This window comes from Galleria mellonella, unplaced genomic scaffold (genome assembly GCF_026898425.1).
Source record: "Galleria mellonella isolate WM207_F2 unplaced genomic scaffold, CSIRO_AGI_GalMel_v1 utg257, whole genome shotgun sequence".
NCBI classification, from domain to species: Eukaryota; Metazoa; Arthropoda; class Insecta; order Lepidoptera; family Pyralidae; genus Galleria; species Galleria mellonella.
In genome coordinates this window covers 331,690-351,819 of record NW_026442054.1, presented here as the reverse complement: position 1 = coordinate 351,819, position 20,130 = coordinate 331,690, and the positions used below count along the sequence as shown (strand labels likewise).

General features: G+C 35.2%; 1 protein-coding gene across 3 annotated transcripts in view; it reads right to left on the bottom strand.

Moving 5' to 3' along the window:
- Window positions 1–20,130, bottom strand: part of LOC113510305 (ubiquitin carboxyl-terminal hydrolase 8) — a 49,916-nt gene that overhangs the window by 2,749 nt on the left and 27,037 nt on the right. The window contains exons 12-18 of one of the 3 annotated variants that reach the window (XM_052894936.1): window positions 16,570–16,662; window positions 15,220–15,339; window positions 4,901–5,031; window positions 3,661–3,760; window positions 3,158–3,286; window positions 1,265–1,459; window positions 133–512 (exon numbers count right to left, since the gene is read on the bottom strand). In XM_052894936.1, coding sequence (XP_052750896.1) covers window positions 133–512; window positions 1,265–1,459; window positions 3,158–3,286; window positions 3,661–3,760; window positions 4,901–5,031; window positions 15,220–15,339; window positions 16,570–16,662 — 1,148 coding nt within the window. The remainder of the gene's footprint in view (window positions 1–132; window positions 513–1,264; window positions 1,460–3,157; window positions 3,287–3,660; window positions 3,761–4,900; window positions 5,032–15,219; window positions 15,340–16,569; window positions 16,663–20,130) is intronic. The other 2 variants (XM_052894937.1, XM_052894938.1) reach the window with 2 other exon arrangements.

The following is a 20,130-nucleotide window of genomic DNA, read 5'->3' as shown; positions in this document are numbered from 1 at the left end:
TCTGGTATTGCAGGCGTTCATAGGCTACGGTAACCGCTTACCATCAGGTGGGCAGTATGCTTGTTTGCCACCTCAGTGGTATAAAAAAAAAAAAACACGGTAAAAGTTAATAATATTTAAATAGACACTTACTTGCCATAGCCGTTGTGTTTATTGCACGCTACATTCTTGGAAGTCACTGTATTCCTGCAGGCCGCGGTGTAGTGTCCGCCCTCCATGGACCCATAATGATTCGACACAGCGTATAAATCGTACATATTCTTGTTCGAGCAATTCAATGAGAACTCGCTCATATCCAAGTCCTCTAGAGGAAAGTCTATGAACGTTTGCTTTTTACGATATGTATTGCACATATACTCTTGTGGGTCAACGTAGAACCGTTTAAAATGAATAACCAATATTGGCGGGAGACGCGATATGTCTAACTTCTTGAGTGCGTCCCGTTTCTCTTTACAGCTCGGACAGTTCCAGCCGGGTATCGTCTCGCCGTTGAGGTACAATTTGAGGCAGTCCTGCAAGTGAGTTTTATAGCGTTAATAATCATTTCTTAGAATTATTTAACTTTGTGTGCGGCTCTCTTGACCTTGTACTACATTGGGCCGGTCATCCGCGACGACAAGCCAATACAACAAGTTCAATACAATTTGTTTTATATTATTATAAATAAATGTATAAATTTGCAGTTCTCAGTCGCACTGAGCGGCTCATTCTATGTTGAAACCCACGACAATGTTCATACAAACATCCTCGTTATTTATGAAAATTAATAACCTATTTTAACCATTATAGTATTTTATTGTATGTAATGTATGTTTGTGTGTGTGCGTATAAAGAGACACAAAGAGTTGTGTATTGTGTATAGTGAGTGGTGTGTATGTGTGTATGTATGTATGTATTGTATATGAGACTCACACTAACCGAGCAGTAGTTAAAATTGGCAGGCAGATAGAGCTGGATAGAGGTTGTATGAGTATGTGTTAATGTATGTTTGTGTGTTTTACGTCTACGTACTTCTTTGTGTATAGCCAGTGGTGTGTATGTGTGTATATATGTATTGTATATGAGACTTACACTAAACAGTAGTTAGAATTGGAAAGCAGTTAAAGCTGTATAGAGGTTGTATGAGTATGTGTAAATGTATTTTTGTATGTGTCGACGTTTGCGTACCTCTTTGTGTGTAGTGTGTATGTGTGTGTGTGTGTGTGTGTGTGTGGTAGTGTGTAGGTGGCCGTGTGTATTCATTGTATATATATGTAAGACTTACACTTAGCGAGCAGCGGTTGGAGTTGGCCGGCATCTCGAGCGAGAGGTTTGAGAACGACTCATACGTCACACTCTGTTTTCCGCACACGGTACACATCACCGTGGACTTTATTTGTCCGTAGAACAACTGTAGGATCATGCTCTCCTTCGACTTCGTATATTCGTACCACGCCTTCTCCGACGCGGGCAGATCGTCCTGATTGCGGAAGAAAATCGGAATCAGACGGAGTTACAGAACAAAATATTTATTTATTTATTTTTGCTTTATCAATACACAAAAATTACATAGTTAAAGTATGTATTAAATGAAAATGTACAGGCGAGCTTAACTCTGTGAGAGTTCTTTTACAGCAAACCCTGAGTGGAAAGGAGCATTAAACCATCAGTAGTTTGGTTATGAAATTAAAAGAACTGGTTTTATTCATTTATTTTATTTGGAAAACACAACAGATAACAATCCGAAATATATATAGTTAATTATAGATACATAAGACATTGGACAAGATTGATACCCTTAAAACGTACCCTTAACCCTTCTTTGCATAATGGTGGAAATTTCCATCATAACATTGAATGCCCAAAAATTATATAAAACGCCAAGTTCACTTTAAGTTGATCGTGTCTGGATACCTTTTTAATGTTCATTGCAGAAAAAAAAACATAGCTGTCAAATTTATTTTTTTAACCATTTTTCCTTTAATTTTGAACATGAATTATATCACTTTGATTTATTTCATCAATAAAAAAATAATGCAAAGAAGAGTTAAGACAACACGAGTGATATGCAGTTTAGTTAAAGTTACCAGAGGGAGACTTTGTACAAAAGTCGATTGCTTGAGTACCTCTGTCCCATTCGTGTTTCTACCGTGAAGCAGTTGTGTGCATGGCTGTGTTTCGGTCTGAAGGGTGGGATATGGCGTGAATTTACTGAGTACAGAGGAATAACACCCGAGTCCTCAGGAATGGCAACGCATGAGGGGTGTCATGGGCGAAACAGTATACTCTGTTATGTCCATGGTACTGCTCATGTCTATAGGCGACGGTTACCACTTTCCATCAGGTTGGTCGTTAGCTTGTTTGCCACTCTAAGTTGTATAAAAAAATAAAAAAAAAAAAACACATTTTTGCTTGGTATTTTTTTTTTATTTTTTATTGGTTTTGCTACAATTGAAGTCATCTTGTTTTGTGTTTTTGTATACTATTTACACTTTCCATCTGTGGACCACCATATCAACTTGCCCAAAAAAAATACTAAATAAATTATATTCTCTGTTATTCCTGTCTACAGTCGACTGGTAGATAACACCATATGATGTTAAGACCACCCTTTAGACTAAATGTTTAATACACTTAATAAATTGACCCAATCAAGAGTCGAACTCCAACTCTATTTATTGAAAGCAACTTAGCCACAGAGCACAACGAACTTAACAAAGTGTGTATAAATTAAAAAACTGGAGAGATTTAACACCCCAACCTTTCGTTATTGAACATTTAAAACGCAATAAACGCGGAGGTCAGGACGACCCAGTAATTTGACCTTCACCTTTGGCGAAATAAAAATATATCGGAGGGTTAGGTTTTACAGCTTCGGATATCGTTCGTCGGTCTGTATGCTAATTAGCTAGTTATTAGTATGTAAATTATTGCGCAAATATATGCCTAAACAGTCTAAATGGGGGGAAGGGATTGTTGGTAATGCAGCCTACTAGTCCCAATGTTAACAATGTACACTATCAGATCGACCTCCCGGTGGTCCCCCCTGGTAACCATAGTGCTTAATTCCAGGAGTGTCAGAACACTTTCCCACATCTGAAATCCACGTGTACGAAGCAACGAACCAATAGCTAGTACACAATACAATATATCTGGCACTATATGTATGGGATCTTACCTTGTTGGACGGCACGCTTATGGTGAACTGCAGATCAAGATGGAGCCAGTCCATTAAGATGGTCAGGAACTCGTGAGAGTCCTGCTGCTCGCAACCGCGGAACGTACGCTGATGTTTGGCCACCACGTTCTGCGAGATAACACGATTTATTATAATTAGGTTGTTAATAATGGAGTCTTTTTTTTATTTTACTTAGAATAGCAAACAAGCTGACGGCCCACCTGATGGAAAGTGGTAACCGTCGCCTATAGACATGAGCAGTACCATGAACATAACAGAGTATACTGTTTCGTTAATGATAACCCCCCCCCCCCCCCATGCGTTGCCATTCCTGAGAACTCAGGTGTTATTGCCATAGGGCAAGATCACACAGCTAACATACACAATACAACTTAAGTAAAAAAATTTTAGTCTAAACAGGAATCTATCATATTTAAATGGAATTTATCATAGTCAAATTACAAGAAACTGATTACTAGTGTTGGGCTGCGTTAAAAACTCACCTTGAGATCCTTGATGGCAATAAAACGGTACTGCCCTGACCAGAGCGCCCGTACTACCGCGGCCAGTTCCTCGGCGATAGCACCGCGTGTGCTATGAGACCTACAAGCAAAGTTACCAAGTTAACCAATTGCAATAATCGTATTTGTAGCTATAGACACGTTATTTTGGTTAATTAAGGTCCCAAGTTCGATTTCAGGCTTTTTTTATACTACTTAGAAGGGCAAACAAGCTGACGGTCCACCTGATGGAAAGTGGTAACGGTCGCCTATAGACATGAGTAGTACCATGAACATAACAGAGTAGACTGTTTCGCCCATGATACCCCCCATGCGTTGCCATTCCTGAGGACTGAGGTGTTATTCCTCTGTACCCAGTAAATTCACGCTATATCCCAATAAATATAAGGTCGAGACAATTTAAGAAATTAGGTTTTCTGAATGTTCTCAGGATGTACATGTTTTTGGCTGTGTAAGATAGGGTATCCTAGCTTTAGGATCAAACACTGGGATCAAAGGAGCATGTGCTCATCTGGTGGTAAGTGGCTGCTTCTAAGCAATATTATTTTAACCTACTATCCAAATTCATAAATAGACTTATTCCATATTTAAATAAATCACCGGAAAAATTATACGAAAAATTTGTAAAACAACAAAATGGTCTATTCATATTTCTGCCATTAAGCAGCTGTCCTTGCATGGCTGTGTTTCGAATTAAAAAGTGAGATATGGTAGTGAAATTACAGGGTACGGAGGCATAACACTATAACTGACAACAAAATTATTTGCCTACGAAATTACAAGTGATTTGCGATACATTTTTTTACCATATAAATTACAAACGAAATTGTCGTTAGTATTTTTATATATAATTATATCATCATCATCATCATCATTTAAGCTGTTATCTATCCAATGCTGAACACAGGCCATCCTATAGACATGCCAGATGGAATGACAAACGCAGTATAACTTTTGATGACGTTTTAAGAGGAATGGGCGCTGCTGCCCATTCCTCGTCCATTAAGTCCTCAGTCACCTCTTACGACACCCACGGGAAAGGAAGGAGTGACCCATTTTATGACGAGACTATATTCTTTATTGCACTTATAAATCACATAGTTATAAATATTATAAACAAGGGTGAACATATCTCTGAAAGAGCTCTCCTCCAGCCAACGTAATTATTATTTTTAAAACGACCAAGAGTTTATCTTTAAAAAAAAAATCTAAAACTATTTACCTGTTGACATGTCCCAGGTACTCTCCACTGCAGAAGTATGTGACCAACATATTGGTATTGTTCAGACACTGAACAATAGAGTTCATGTAACAGGTGTTGCCGAGGTTCTTCAATCCAGTAAGGCCGCGTTCCTAGCATAATGATTGGTTTTAGAATTGCACGAAGAATACTTATCTATATACGATAACGAAGCAATCCTGACCTATTGTTATTTACCTACTAACTATGTAAAATTGAATAACTACATGCGTTGCTGAGCGTAAAACTTAACAGCGACTGGACTAAAACTATTTTCTTATTTTCTTTTCTTTTGTCCAATATTCGTTTAAGTCCAAAGAATGTTTTTTATTAAGTTTCAATTAGAACAATTACCCGGAAAAATTTTAAATCCCCATTTTTTCTTTTTCCAAACAAACTGTTCCTAGATACCAATTGAAGCATTTCAACCAAATGTATATCTAATACGTCATACTCGTATTTTGTTAGTGAAATTATTCTATTCCAATCATGCCCCTAGTAATAGATACTCTCTGTACGACAAAATTATGTCTGATATGCCGAAATAACTGGTAGAGAATGCCATTACGACGGTTAAATGCCAATAACTCCTTACATGGATAACAATCGACGGGTGCCGCAGAAAACATCCTAATTCTGATTTTATTCCAAACTCGATGAAACCAAAAAGATAATTGGTTTTAATATAAATTCTCAATATACCGATGTATTTATTATTTATTTATAATAACATGGGAAATGAAATAAGTAAGTTAGAAAAAAATTCTATTGCTAAATAATGCCAGTTAAGAGGTATTGGTGGTTAACCGTCGATAAGTTATTATGTCCGCCATTACTATACAATATTAAACGTTTACATAAATACTAAATATTTCTTTTATTTCCTGCATAGACGAAAATAACTACCAAGTTGGTTAGATTTAACAATTAAGAATATACTTGAAGAAAATCTGCTTAAAATGGTATATTATTTGAATTCATTAATTTTCAATTAACACATTAATAAGTTAAAACGATTTATCCATTTTACTAAACTCATTAAATCCGGGATTTGAACCTGAGGTACGTCAAGTACGACACAACGTATAGTTACAATATACATTCATGAGACACCGTTCAAAAATGTATAAGTACATACATTGCACATGACTATCTTATCAATATTGTTTTAAGCTATAAATTATAAGCTGTTGGTTTTCCAATAAATAAATAAATAAATATAACAAAATTATAAGTTACTAGCTGACCCCGTAAACGTTGTTTTACCACTTATTGCGAAATATAAAAATCGCTATTAAAAGACAGGGGTTGATAGTAAAACAATGAAAATTTAAAGTTGTGTGTATTTTTCAATGCTAAATCATAATAAAATAAAAATGGAAAAATTTGTTAAAAAAATTAAAAAAAAATTGCGGAGGGTCATCCTTATCATTGAGGGGTATGAAAAATAGATGTTGGCCGATTCTCAGACCTATCCAATATGCACACAAAATTTTATAAAAATCGGTAAAGCCGTTTCGGAGGAGTTTGGTAACAAACACCGTGACACGAGAATTTTATATATAAGATATATAGAGATATTTAAGAGAAATTAATATAAGAGATTTTAATAAGACCAATATATGCCTGTCTATATATATATATATATATATATATATATATATATATATATATATATATATATATATATATATATATATATATATATATATATATATATATATATATATATATATATATATATATGTTCCGGTATCACGCAATTAATGCACCAAATTGGATGCTAGTTTCACAGTTCTGAAGACCTATGTAACTTAAAATCTTGTGTTTGATACTCGATACTCTATTTAGGTATTAGTTGTATAAAAAAAAAAAAAAGATAATTTCTCCACTTCTGATATCCACGTGTACCAAGTTATTTTTTTTTTATACATTTTAGAATGGCAAACAAGCTGACGGCCCACCTGATGGAAAGTTGTAACCGTCGCCTATAGACATGAGCAGTACCATGGACATAACAGAGTATACTGTTTCGCCCATGATACCCCACTATGCGTTGCCATTCCTGAGGATTCAGGTGTTATTCCTCTGTACCCTGTAAATTCACGCCATATCCCACCCTTCAAACCGAAACACAGCCATGCAAACACAACTGCTTTACGGTTGAAACACGAATGGGACAGAGGTACCCAAGCAATCGACTTTTGTACAAAGTCTCCCTGTGGTAAAAGTAACCAAGTAACTAGTATAAACTAGTTCTAATATAAAATCTTTCAAATAATAAACTCACTAAACTCTATTTACAAATAGCGAAGATAACACACTTTTTACAAGAAAACAAAAATCTAATTTGAGTACATACTATTTTCTTTTTTACTTGTTAAATTAACACGTAAAATCTTTATATTTAAATCTAAATAATTATGTAAATCTATATTAGAAATGTAAGATGGTTATTCAAAATGGTCACTACGAATTCAGGGTGTCAATACTCACTCGGCGGAACAGGCAAACAATGTGATTCTGGGAGTACTTGAGCCTGACCTTGACCTTCAGCACCATGTTAGCCGTGTCCAGCGGTATACATCTTTGCTCGTACCGTAGAATTTTGCTTTATTTATTTGTTCAAATCGTAGACAATTTTCTATTTGATTGTACTTCCCTTTGTGTTCGCCGCATACAGTTTTCTTTGTTGATTCTTGCGAATTATTCTTGCAAATTTTGCTCGATTTTCTTGCTTTGTTTTCGATTTTGTTGCCTTTTACATTTACCGCAAACTTTATTTTAATAATTGGTCTGTCAACACAAATTAACTCTTATAGAAAGTACATACGGTTCATTCTTTAACGCATGAAATGATTTTCCACTTTTTATTTATTACAATACGGTTGGTCCTTCTTATTTTTTATTTCACTTCATTACTCTGCGTACATTTATATATGTCTTACACACTTTGTAATATCTTTACTCTATGTATATGTTTGTATGTATCGTATTATACGTGATACTTATTCAGGCACTTACAAAAGTCTTTGCTTACTAAAGTTTAGTCTATTTACTTTAATCACAACACTTTTTATTGTACTCCAACTGTTATTTGTTATAGAAAAATATGTTTGTAAAGTTATACATTCTATGTGACTCAGATATAATATTCCGTTGGAGATAATTTTCAAAAGGCAATATGTTTGTATTTCGACAACGGAAACCACAACACTATTAAGGTAACTAAATACAAAAGAAAACAAATAGACAATATGCTAGCTAAGCGTTCTAACATTAATTTTACGATTTTAAACTTTATACGCTTGGGGGTGAATTTGAAAATTGCTTTTTTGTTGTTTTATTATGAAATAAACGTGTTCTCTCGATCTTTGATTATCCATAAACAATGTTGTCAGCCTGCGAGCCCGCGAACGGGCCGTCGTGGGCATCGTTGTGGCATTACTGAGTTTCACGTGGCCCGTCTGAACCCCGCGGGTGGCACGGCTTGGGGGTGAGTAGGGTGTCAGTGTTTTGAGGCGGACAATAACAGTGGTGAAATTAATTCGTTTTATTAATCGTGTAGTAATTTATAATAGTCAAATAGGAGGTATTAGAGTATTTTTTTTATATTTCTTAAATCAACATTTTGTACTATATCACGTATTTTTAACGAGTATATTTTTAGACGCAAAAAGTTACTATTTGAGATAAATATTTTATTCTTTATTGTACACAAAATATAATGTTAACCACAATTCATTATAAACATAATGTACAAAGGCGAGCTTATCTCGACTAAGAGATTTCTTCCAGCAAAACCTTTTCATGTAAATTGGATGTTATTTTAAAAAATATTTTAAATTTTACTTAAAAATGCAGAATCTAATGTCCACATGTAGAATCTGTACGAAGTACGATCTACACTTTATATTGCACTTTGCAACAATTTGTTTATGTTAAAAAAAGGCAGTCTCCATCTTCACAATATCAATATGGGACCATAACGAGAATAAACTCTAGCGATTGCAAAAAAAATATCAAAATCAGTTTAGAATCGGTGATGTTATCATGTAAAACGTACAAAGATACAGATGAATTCAGAACGTCGTCCTTTCATTGGCCTAATATTATCCACGGAACTCAAAACTACTAAAAGATACAAACAAATACATCTTATCGTCGTCCGAATCAACTACGTCCCACTGTTGGACAAGAACCTCTCTCCTCACATATCACTTATAGGTATTTGGAGATTTCTGCTTTAATACCTCGCCTTATATGATTTATAGTACATCCGTTGGTTTGCGTGTAAGAGAAATTACCAAATTTATATAAAATTTGTAATCGCACTCACAAATCTAGTATGTAAACCTTTGGCATACTAGGTACTACGTAAATTACTATTTCTCCGTGGAAATTGTAACGGAACACTAGCTGTAACTCACGGCTTTGTACGAGTGACTCACGATAAAAGTATAGGGATATATGTTACCTATATACAAAATATAAAACGAATTCTTGTTTTGTTTTATACAACTTAGAATGTAGGCAAAGCAATAGAATAGGCCACTTCCTTTCCCGTGGGTGTCGTAAGAGGCGACTTAGTGAGGGCGAGGGATGGGCAGCAGCGTCCCTCTTTAAATATCTCCAAAGCCTAACTAACTAACGCCTACTAAGCGTGGCAACTAATGACAAAACTGCGCAAGGGTAAGGCCTATGTTCAGCAGTGGACAGTTAAAGGCTGATATCATATCGGATGATGCTGATGAACATGCCTAACATTGCGCCATTAAGATCTTTAATATATGTAATACATATTAAGAGAGGGGAAAGGGACAGTTAGTAACGGGATCTAACAGCCCTATTGCTAGCAAAATGCCATAACGGGTCGACCTCCACACGGTGCCCCCTGGAAATCATCGTGGTTAATTCTTGTGGAATTCATAACGATGGCTAGTTGATACGCTTTTATCCTCACTTATCATCTTGCACTGGTGCTTCGCCAGAATATATATATATATATATATATATATATATATATATATATATATATATATATATATATATATATATATATATATATTTATTTAAACTCTTTTATAATATATATAAGATAAGATAGGATAAAGATATATTTATTTAACAAAGTATGTTTGTATAAGCACACAATTTATTATTGATTCCTACACTAGGCTGAGCCTGTCCTATAGGAAACAGGATTCGTATTATTTGTCCACACTTTTCCCGACAGAGTGGTGTTCGACTGAAAGGCGTCAATGCCACGCCAACCGGAGGAAAATGCCCGCTATTGTTTGATTGATAGCGATTTATTAATACAAAACGCGTGCCCTCCGTAAAAAAACTACTTTATTTTGATTTCAGGATTTCACATGATATAAACAAGCAGTGTTTTGCAAAATAGTTCTTTATACTTCGACCGTTATACTTGAATTTAGTTAATTTTCAAATATTGAGAATTTTTTTTTATACAACTTAGAATGGCAAACAACCTGATGGCCCACCTGATGGAAAGTGGTAACAGTCGCCTATAGACATGAGCAGTACCATGGACATAATAGAGTATACTGTTTCGCCCATAATACCTTCCATGCATTGTCATTCCTGAGGACTCAGGTGTTATACCTCTGTACCCAGTAAATATATATACATGTGAAATAATATGTAATTTCATCATCATGATTATAGCATCAACCGTCAATTATCCACTGCTGAAGATAGACCTTCCCTATAAGGGGGTTTTGCCAATATTTGCCTCGCTTGGCAGGCGGGTTGGCAACCGCAGTTAGGTTTTGGTGATGAATTAAGAGAAACACTGCTGCCCATCACTAAGCTTATAATAATTAAATTCCTTTCATCACCTCGTACAACACCCACGGGAAAGAAGAGGTGGTCCATTCTATGCCTATATATATATATATATATATATATATATATATATATATATATATATATAATTTACTAACATTAAAACTTCGTACCTAGATTTAAATTGCCTCTTAACACACGGTGTCCTAGTCTATAGAGCAAATTATTGGTGCGACCATGTATTACTATTACTTATTAAAAATAAATTTTAATCATTCAATTTCCTAGCATATAATGTAACATCCGACACACTGTCTTCTATCGGGGTAGGCAGAAACAATAAAACGTGAAATGCTTCGATTCAAACAAGCCTCTTTCGCTTGCTCCACATTCATCAATCTTTTCATACACTCTCTCCGTTTACGAGTACTTTTAATTCGGCCCTTCTTCAGCACGTCGCCTATTTGAACGACACACGTCCGTGTAGGGCGGTCACTGCCGATCTTCTATCTTGTTTAATAAATCATCAGTAAACAATAATTTATTAATATATAAATCAATATTGTACAATAATATTAATTGATCGCCGTGCACAATTTTAGAATCCAAGTTGCGGCGGTCGAGGTCACTCGCCCACCGCGCCCGTGCTATTTCTGTATTAACCGTAAGGAAATTGTAATTTACTGGGCGGTAGTAAAATATCTAACACTGCCTTTATATTATTGCCGTTCGTGTGAGAAATGCCGTTCACTCAAATATTCATGTTAATAAAACAGCTGATCAATTAGCAAAGGAAGGGGCAAAGAATGGCCAAATAGGACCAGAACCTTTTTGTGGCATACCTCGAAGCCTAAAGTTCGAACATCTCAAACTTGAAAACTTAGAAGCAGCAAATAATAGCTGGTTCCTGTTGCCAGGATTAAGTCACTAGAAAGCCTTGATTAAGCGGCTTCAGAAAATTACTCTAAGAAATTAATTCTTTTGAGTATAAATAATATGTGTGTATTAAAAAGGCCTCTCACTAGACACTGCAAACTAAACAAGCACATGGCCCAACTAGGCTTTATTTGCAAATTGTTTGCAGAAAAATGTTTGCAGATTTTGTCACAATGAGTAAGAAACGCCGCAGCACTTAATTTATGGCTGTAGCCCACTCATACATATAACTCCTTTGGAAAATATACTATATTCTGAGGAGATAAGAAACATCGCTACAAAAAATATCTTAAAATTCCTATCACTGATAAAAATTAGAAGCGAACATTAAAAAAGGGCGAGCACAAAAGATCATGGAAAGATCGCAGTGTCACAGGTTTGCCTGAAAAAGCCCGTCTTTCAATAACATTAATAATATAAAACTAATCTGTAACTACATCCTTTCAGATATAAAAAATAAAGAATTTTTCAAATTACTTAATAAATGACATAAAAAATACAATCGAATTAAGAACCTCTTTTTTTAGACGTCGGTTGAAAATAGAAAGCATGTTTAGTTTCCCTTTGCGATCCTAATTTATCAAACATTCATATCTTCTTTCAGAATGTTCCAGACTTGTTTATATCAAATATTTGTTTGGGTGTGACGATGTCGTCGCACTGTCTGGCCCGGTGCATACAAGGCGGTATAACACGATAGAATACCTAAAGGGATCGATCGATAATATATATATATATATATATATATATATATATATATATATATATATATATATATATATATATATATATATATATATATATATGTTCGACATGGTCCCATCGTGCTGAATTCCAAGTGTATTCATCACGATGGACTAATTCATTCTCACCTATCATCCCTCACTGGTGTCCCGCCAGCGTATACCAATAGCACAGGTGGGGTTATCATTCCAATATCGTCCATTAAAAAAAAACTAGACATCAGTAGACTGTCATATGTTTGGACTCTTTAATCGTTTATTTATTTTGTCACGTTCTTTTAAAACACAAATGCGTACTCTGCGTCAATTTATACACTTTAAAAAGGTTCCAAATTCGACTGCATTTCTTTTTAATAAATTACGCAATATGTCAAAAGGGGGGTAAAGAGATTTCTTCAGGGTCGGCACCGCGCACGTAATAACTTTGGTATTGCAGGCGTTCATAGGCTACGGTAACCACTTACCATCAAGTGGGCCGTATGCTAGTTTGCCACCTCAGTGGTATAAAAAAAAAATCCGATAAAATGTACTAAAACGACAAGTGGACGAAGCCACGTGCAACAGCTAGCGGTTTATAATTACGCTGAACAATGTACGGGTGATTAGTGAGTAATAGCGCACGCTCGCCGGATTAGCACCGGTGGGGATTCCGGGCCTTGACTCGCGTGGACGTCACGCATGCCGCGCGGGCGACGTCTATGAGGTACGCATTGATTTAATATCGACTTAAGAGCGATCATAATTTTTTTTTTTATTTATATAACTGAAATAGCGCGGGCAGGTTCACCATTTCATTATCATCCATTAAAAAAAGAACACTGCGTTAGCCTATACGAGGTCGCCTGTCAAGAATCTTTCTTCCTCATCGGTTGTCGGTTCTTCGAGCTATGTGACCAGCCCATTGCCACTCCACCTTGTTTATCCTTCGGGTTATGTCGGTTACTTTGGTTCTTTTGCGGCTATCCTCGTTTCGGATTCTATCACGCAAAGTGACTCCAGGCATAGCCCTCTCCACATCCCGCAGAGTAATTTGAAGTTTTTGCATACAGGCAATCGTGTAGGACCATGTTTCGGTTCCATAAGTCATCACTGGCAACACGCACTTGTTAAAGATCTTCGTCTTCAAACTCTGAGGTATTTTGGATGAAAAGATGTGGCGTAGTTTTACGAACGCTGCCCAGCCGAGTTGGATTCGTCAGTTGACCTCTCGGTCGGAGTTGGACTTACCCATTTGGACAACTTGTCCCAGGTATACATACTCATCGACAACTTCAAGCGTAGTGTTCTCAATTGTAACCGGTATAGGTGAGAAATGGACGTTAGACATGATCCTAGTCTTGTCCATGTTCACCTTAAGACCTATCTATTGAGAAACACCATTGAGGTCACTGAGCATAGTATTTAAATTCTCCAGGTATTCCGCCATGATTACTACGTCATCGGCAAATCGAAGGTGAATTATGTATTCGCCATTGATGTTTATACCACATCTTTTCCAGTCCAAGAGTTTGAAAACATTTATCCAATACAGCTGTGAAGAGTTTCAGAGATAAGACGTGACCCTGTCTTACACCTTTCTGCACTGAGATAGGTTTCGTACTCTGATTCCGTACTCGGATAAACAGCGTAGCCTTACTGTACATACACTTCAACACTTCGATATACCTATAATCAATCTGGCACCGCTGGAGGAACTGCAGTACCGCCCATGTCTCGACCGAATCAAAGGCTTTCTCACAGTCCACAAACACCAGACATAGTGGAAAATTAACCTCTTTGGTTTTTAAGCAAATTACTAAATGTACAATTATTGAATTCTAATAGACACATAGGCTACAAAACAAAGATAATGTACCTATATGATATGTACCTACATTAATTGAATCAGAGAAAAAAACACCCACTTCTGATGTTGGTATCTATCAATAATTTTAATAAAACAACATAAACGGTACCCCCACACTGCCTCATGCACACCTCAATTCAATTAGGTATTTGCTTGTAATGATTTGTCCATTTAAAAAGTTAAAAAGAAAATAAAAGAAATTCATTTTTAATTCGTCCTACACTTTTAACTCCATTTAAAACTAAACTAAACAGAAGCATTGCTGAACATTGTGGTAACCGACTTATGAATGGATACAATAATAAAATATGGACATCTAATAAACACTTTTACTTTCGTAAAAATGTTTTTCGGGTAACTCTTAAATGTAACTATAGTTTTTAGTTACATAATTCATTTTATTGCATCTACGCATACCGTAATTTAAAAAGAAATATTTTGTAACTATTCATTGGACCTAAATACAAAGAAGGGCTTAAAGTGAAGTTTTATTATTTGTTATTAGACTTTATTGCACCAATAAAATGTGCTAAAGGCGGACGCAAAGCTGTAGGCATTCTCTACCGACTAAGTCTTATCTATCTAAATATGTACAGAGATATCCGAATATGTTTACAAACTAGAATTATATTAAAAAAAAATGGAGCTTTCTATCTATAGTATATTAGATTTTTCTGTATAAATTGCCTACGTTAACATGGCACGCCCCTTCAACTTACAATAAAACAATACATATTAGCTTATTGCCCACTAAATATACGTGGATTCCATAGGAAAGAAACCCAATGAAATTGATTCCAACTTGCAGCTAGCTTTAGATTTGGGTCGTGCCCTGGTATCGTAGACAACATATACCTGACATAATAAGTAAACAATTTTAAATACATATAATGGTAAAAGATTTAGCTTTTACCATTATATGTATTTAAAATTGTATGAATGTAAGACATTAAAAGAGTACTCACCACGCGTCCCCACACTGGCTGGAAATCACGCTGATACATGTCACTGGAGGGAGCCACTTTTGCCGGTTTCGTGCTACGATCCACAATCGGTATTATCATGTCCTCTTCTACGGACTGCATCTATTTTTAACAAATTATTGTCAATGTTAATAACAAATAGTATTGTTTTTAATTATATCTTTAGTGCCTTATGTCTTCTATCGCCAAACAGTTCTGCACGCATGGCTTTGTTTCAGTTTAAATTGTGGGCTATTTTATTATAATTATCAAACTTTTAACTCAATACAAAATCAACGAAATGTTCTCAAAATACTAGGATTTTCATCATTGGACAACTTCATGGATGGATGTTGGGTTTACGACGACAAAACACCACTCAGCGTCTAGTTTTCTATCTATATGAACGTATTTCCTTCAGCACGAAATTCGAGTGTTAAATTACGGAATTAGAGTTATTGGTAGATCTATTATTACTACCAATAGGACTTAGGGGCCAGTCAATCCTCCCCCTTCCCTCCCCCACATGTGTCCCAAATATAAGAATTTTAATGTATGTCAAATTGTAATTTCTATCAATTGTCTTATATCCCCATCTTAAGGGAGAAGAGATTGCTAGTAATGGAGTCTAACAGCCCCCATTGCTAGCAATATACCCTACTAGGTCGACCTCCACGAGGTTCTCTCTGGAAACCGGCCTGCTGAATTCATCACGATAGGCTAACTGACCTCATTCTCTCTATCAAGTCTCATTTATCATAAATCATCAGCCACTGGTACTCCACCTGCGCATATGGGAATTACTTGTACAGTAAAAGCTCTTTATTCGTAGGGTATATGTTCCGTAAATATACCGCGAATACAGACTGTGAATATAGAAAACTGAACCACTTATACAGCGGCGTTAGCATTTGACAACATACTATAAGCGTAGTTGTAATAAAGTCTGTTTTACTTTTTAATAGTCCATTTGCCAATGCGTTTACAAAGGATGCATAATCCTTTTTAATAATAATATATACCGATTAGATCCGCGAATATAGAAATCTTCAGCCGCGAATATAGGAATTGGGTCGCAATTTCTTAATCCGCGAATAGTGAGAACGCGAATAAAGGAAGCGTGAATAAGGAGCTTTAACTGTAGTAGAAATCCACGCTAGTTCCAAACTAGACGACGCTGTGTGGCATAGCTAGTAGAAATAATAGTGAAGTCGATGCGATCGCAGTGAGCGAAAACAATCAGGACCTCATCTCATCATCATAGCTAATATTCTATTAGAAAAACTACAAAACTAGTTTGTACGGATGATTCTAGATAAATGACGTAATGACGGTGATGAAAACCAAACTCACTTTCGGTATATTCGGTGAGGAATGCGACCGGTTGAGGCCGGTCGCCCCGGGACTGTCCGGGGACGCCATGTACGAGTCACTGTCATCGTCCTGCTGCCGGAAAATATTACTCTTTTTATACTAACTATGGTTACAAACAAGGATACGGCCCGTCTGATGATAAACGGGGTTAACATAACCCGTAACACCAGGAACGCGTTTTTATTCTCCATCAGTTATTGATTCTTCGAGCTATGTGACTAGTCTATTACCATTTCAGCTTGCTTATCCTTCAGGCTATGTAGGTTACGTTGTTTTTTTTTTTTTTTTGCGGCTATCCTCGTTTCGGATTCTATCACGCAAGGAGACTCCGAGCGTAACCCTCTCCATAACCCGCTGAGTAGTTTGAAACTTTTGCATACAGGCAATCATGTAGGGCCATGTTTCGGTTCCATAAGTCATCAGTGGCAAATTTTATAATTAACTAGCATTTAGCCCGTGACTCGGTCCGCATTGATTTCAGAAATAAGAAAACCAATGAAATAAACCACTTCTAGATGTTGTATCGATAAAACATACACCAGTTTTTAAATTACATCATCAGGAGAACAACTGTGAAAATCGCATCGCATTTAGTGCAGTAGTTTTTGAGTGATACCGGAACAAACATACAGCAGACATACAGAGAGAAAAACAGACAAACAAAATTCTATAAATTACTATTTTATTATCTATATCTCTTATAAGGACCCCTTATAGTAATTTCCCTTAACTACCTCCCATGTACAGACACCACCTGGTTACAATTTTTATTATTTATATTATTATATAAGTAAAACAGGATTCCTTAACCGACACAATATAAATATTTAATAAAACCATCGCTGGACTTCATCTCACTACTACCCATAAAAAAATCACTTCAAAATTAAAAGCCAAATACAAATAATTTTTTTTTTATGACAGACATTTAATAGCATTCGTTTGCAGTCTGTTTATAGATAAAAAAAAATGGAGAAAATGAAAATCCTTTAAAAATCCCTGAATGTGTATCTTTTTTTTAGGAAATACCGTTAGAAATAAAATAAATGTTTGGAACTAATTACACTACACTAACGGGACACTAGGCGTAATGATAAATTTGCAGTTTATTTACTTGATTTGATATTAATATTTTCTGCTTCCATTCGAGTTTAGAGTCATACATACATACATATCAGTCACGCCTATCTCCCATTAGGGTAGACAGAAATAAATACTGTAATTTATGACACATGGGATGATTTATATTGATTAATTTATACTTTTAGATTATATAAATAGAGCATCGAGTCTCAAAAACAGGTCCACTTTTTGTCAGCTAATTGTCAAATTGGCTGACTCGATTTTTTGTCAGTATTCTATATATTTACGCATACAATATATCTTGACGTATTATTTAATAATTAAAATTAATGTTCACACATTAAAAAGATGCAAAAGTTATAAAATAAAGTAAATATAGAAGTTATAAAGAATTAACTCATAACTATTTGTCACGCAAAATTATATAAAAAAAAGTTGACTTGCTTTTCTCGAAACATTCCTATGGAGACACTATCTATAGAATCTAAGTTATTCTTACTATATAATATACACTACCGCTCAAAATTAATTGGCCACCTGCATTTTGTTGCAAACAAAACAGACCCGGACATGTCTATAGGCGACGGTTACTACTTTCCATCAGGTGTGCCGTCAACTTAATTGTCATTCTAAGTTGCATAAAAAGCAAGATTTTAATTACAGGATGCCTGAAAAAGATCGCTCTCTCTCCATTTTGCTTTAACGTAATTAAACAATCGTACTGTGTGTAGAAATACCAGATAAATTTTTATAATTTGTAAAATTTATTAAAGGGAACTATAGTGTTATATTTATTCATTCAAAACATTTAAAATAGCTTTCATTGCCTATACAACACCACAAACTATTTGTCTATAGTCAAGTCATAAACTGCCTATTATTACTTGTCAACCGTTGGTCATAAAACGAAAACAATGTTATTGTCGGCATTTCTTTGAAGTCGCAATTTTGCCCGACATAACTTCTAAACGAAAAATCCGACCTGAATATTTTAAAGTGATAAAAGGGTGGGGTATGGCAATGAATTTACAGGGTACAGAGGAATAACACCTGAGTCCTCAGGAATGGCAACGCATGGGGGGTATCATGGGCGAAACGGATGTCCATGCTCATGTCTATAGGCGACAGTGACCACTTTCCATCAGGTGTGCCGTCAGCTTGTTTGCCATTCCAAGTTGTATAAAAAAATATTTACACGTATATAATTAGTCTTAGTAATCAAACCATTTAAATGGATGAGGATTAATATCAAAATACCAATATCAAACATATTCGAACCCACCCATAGTTAAACTTAATAATTGAAACAAAACCCGTTACTGTGGCTTAACTATAACAGTTAACCATATACCATCGCGAATTTGTTTATAAGTACTCCTGAGTTTTATTAATGTATATATATTTATATATCCTCAACAGTTTTTGCAGCGCGCGCAAAATAATGACTAACATATATAGGCTACATTTTGATACCTTGGGTTACACTGTTCCAATTTAGATAGAGATTTCGTAACTTTTTGAGAATACAGTTAAAGCTCTTTATTCACGCTTCCTTTATTCACGTTTTCACTATTTGCGGATAAAAAAAATGCTACCCAATTCCTATATTCGCGGTTATAATCGGTACAGATTATTTAAAAGGATTAGGTATCCTTTATAAACGCGTCGGCAAATGGATTAATAAAAAAGTAAAACAAAACCTTATTACAACTACGCCTAAAGCATGTTGTCGAATGCTATCGCCGCTGTATAAGTGGTTCAGCTTTCTATATTCACGGTTTCTGTATTCGCGGTATATTTACGGAACATATACCCCACGAAAAGCTTTTATAATATTCCAGCTATTTTTATATTATATTTTATAATATAATAGTTGTATAATAGTCTATTTTACTCGCCAAAGATGTAACTTTCTAACGACGAAACAATTATCAAAATCAGTCTAGTAGGTTTTTGAGTTGAATCATAACAAACAATCAGACAAACAATCAAATCTTTCCTCTTTCTAATATTAGTTTAGATGAAACTACTTCATCATTTATAGCCAGCAAAATGAATTGTTTTTTTCTTTTTTTATTTTTTAATATTATTAGTGGTAATAAAAACTATTTATCTATTTATCTATTATTATTTTCAATATTTAAACTTTTAGTATTTATTTAGAGGAAAGACTTATATGGCTTAACTCAAAAAAACGACTCAGCCGACTTTATAAATTGTTTAACCATTAGAAAGCTATATCTTTTCTTAGTAACATAGCCTATGTTATTATTATATACTCTCAAAAAGTTAGAAATCATGAAAAAAAATCATTACATATAATAAAACTGTAGAGGTCGAATGTCTGTACATAGAAAAAAAAAACGCTAAAAACCGAGTCAAGGAGATATTAGAAGTGAAAGAGAACACATCCAGATTACGTTAAAATTTTTCGTTTCTCTCTCTGTTTACCTGTAC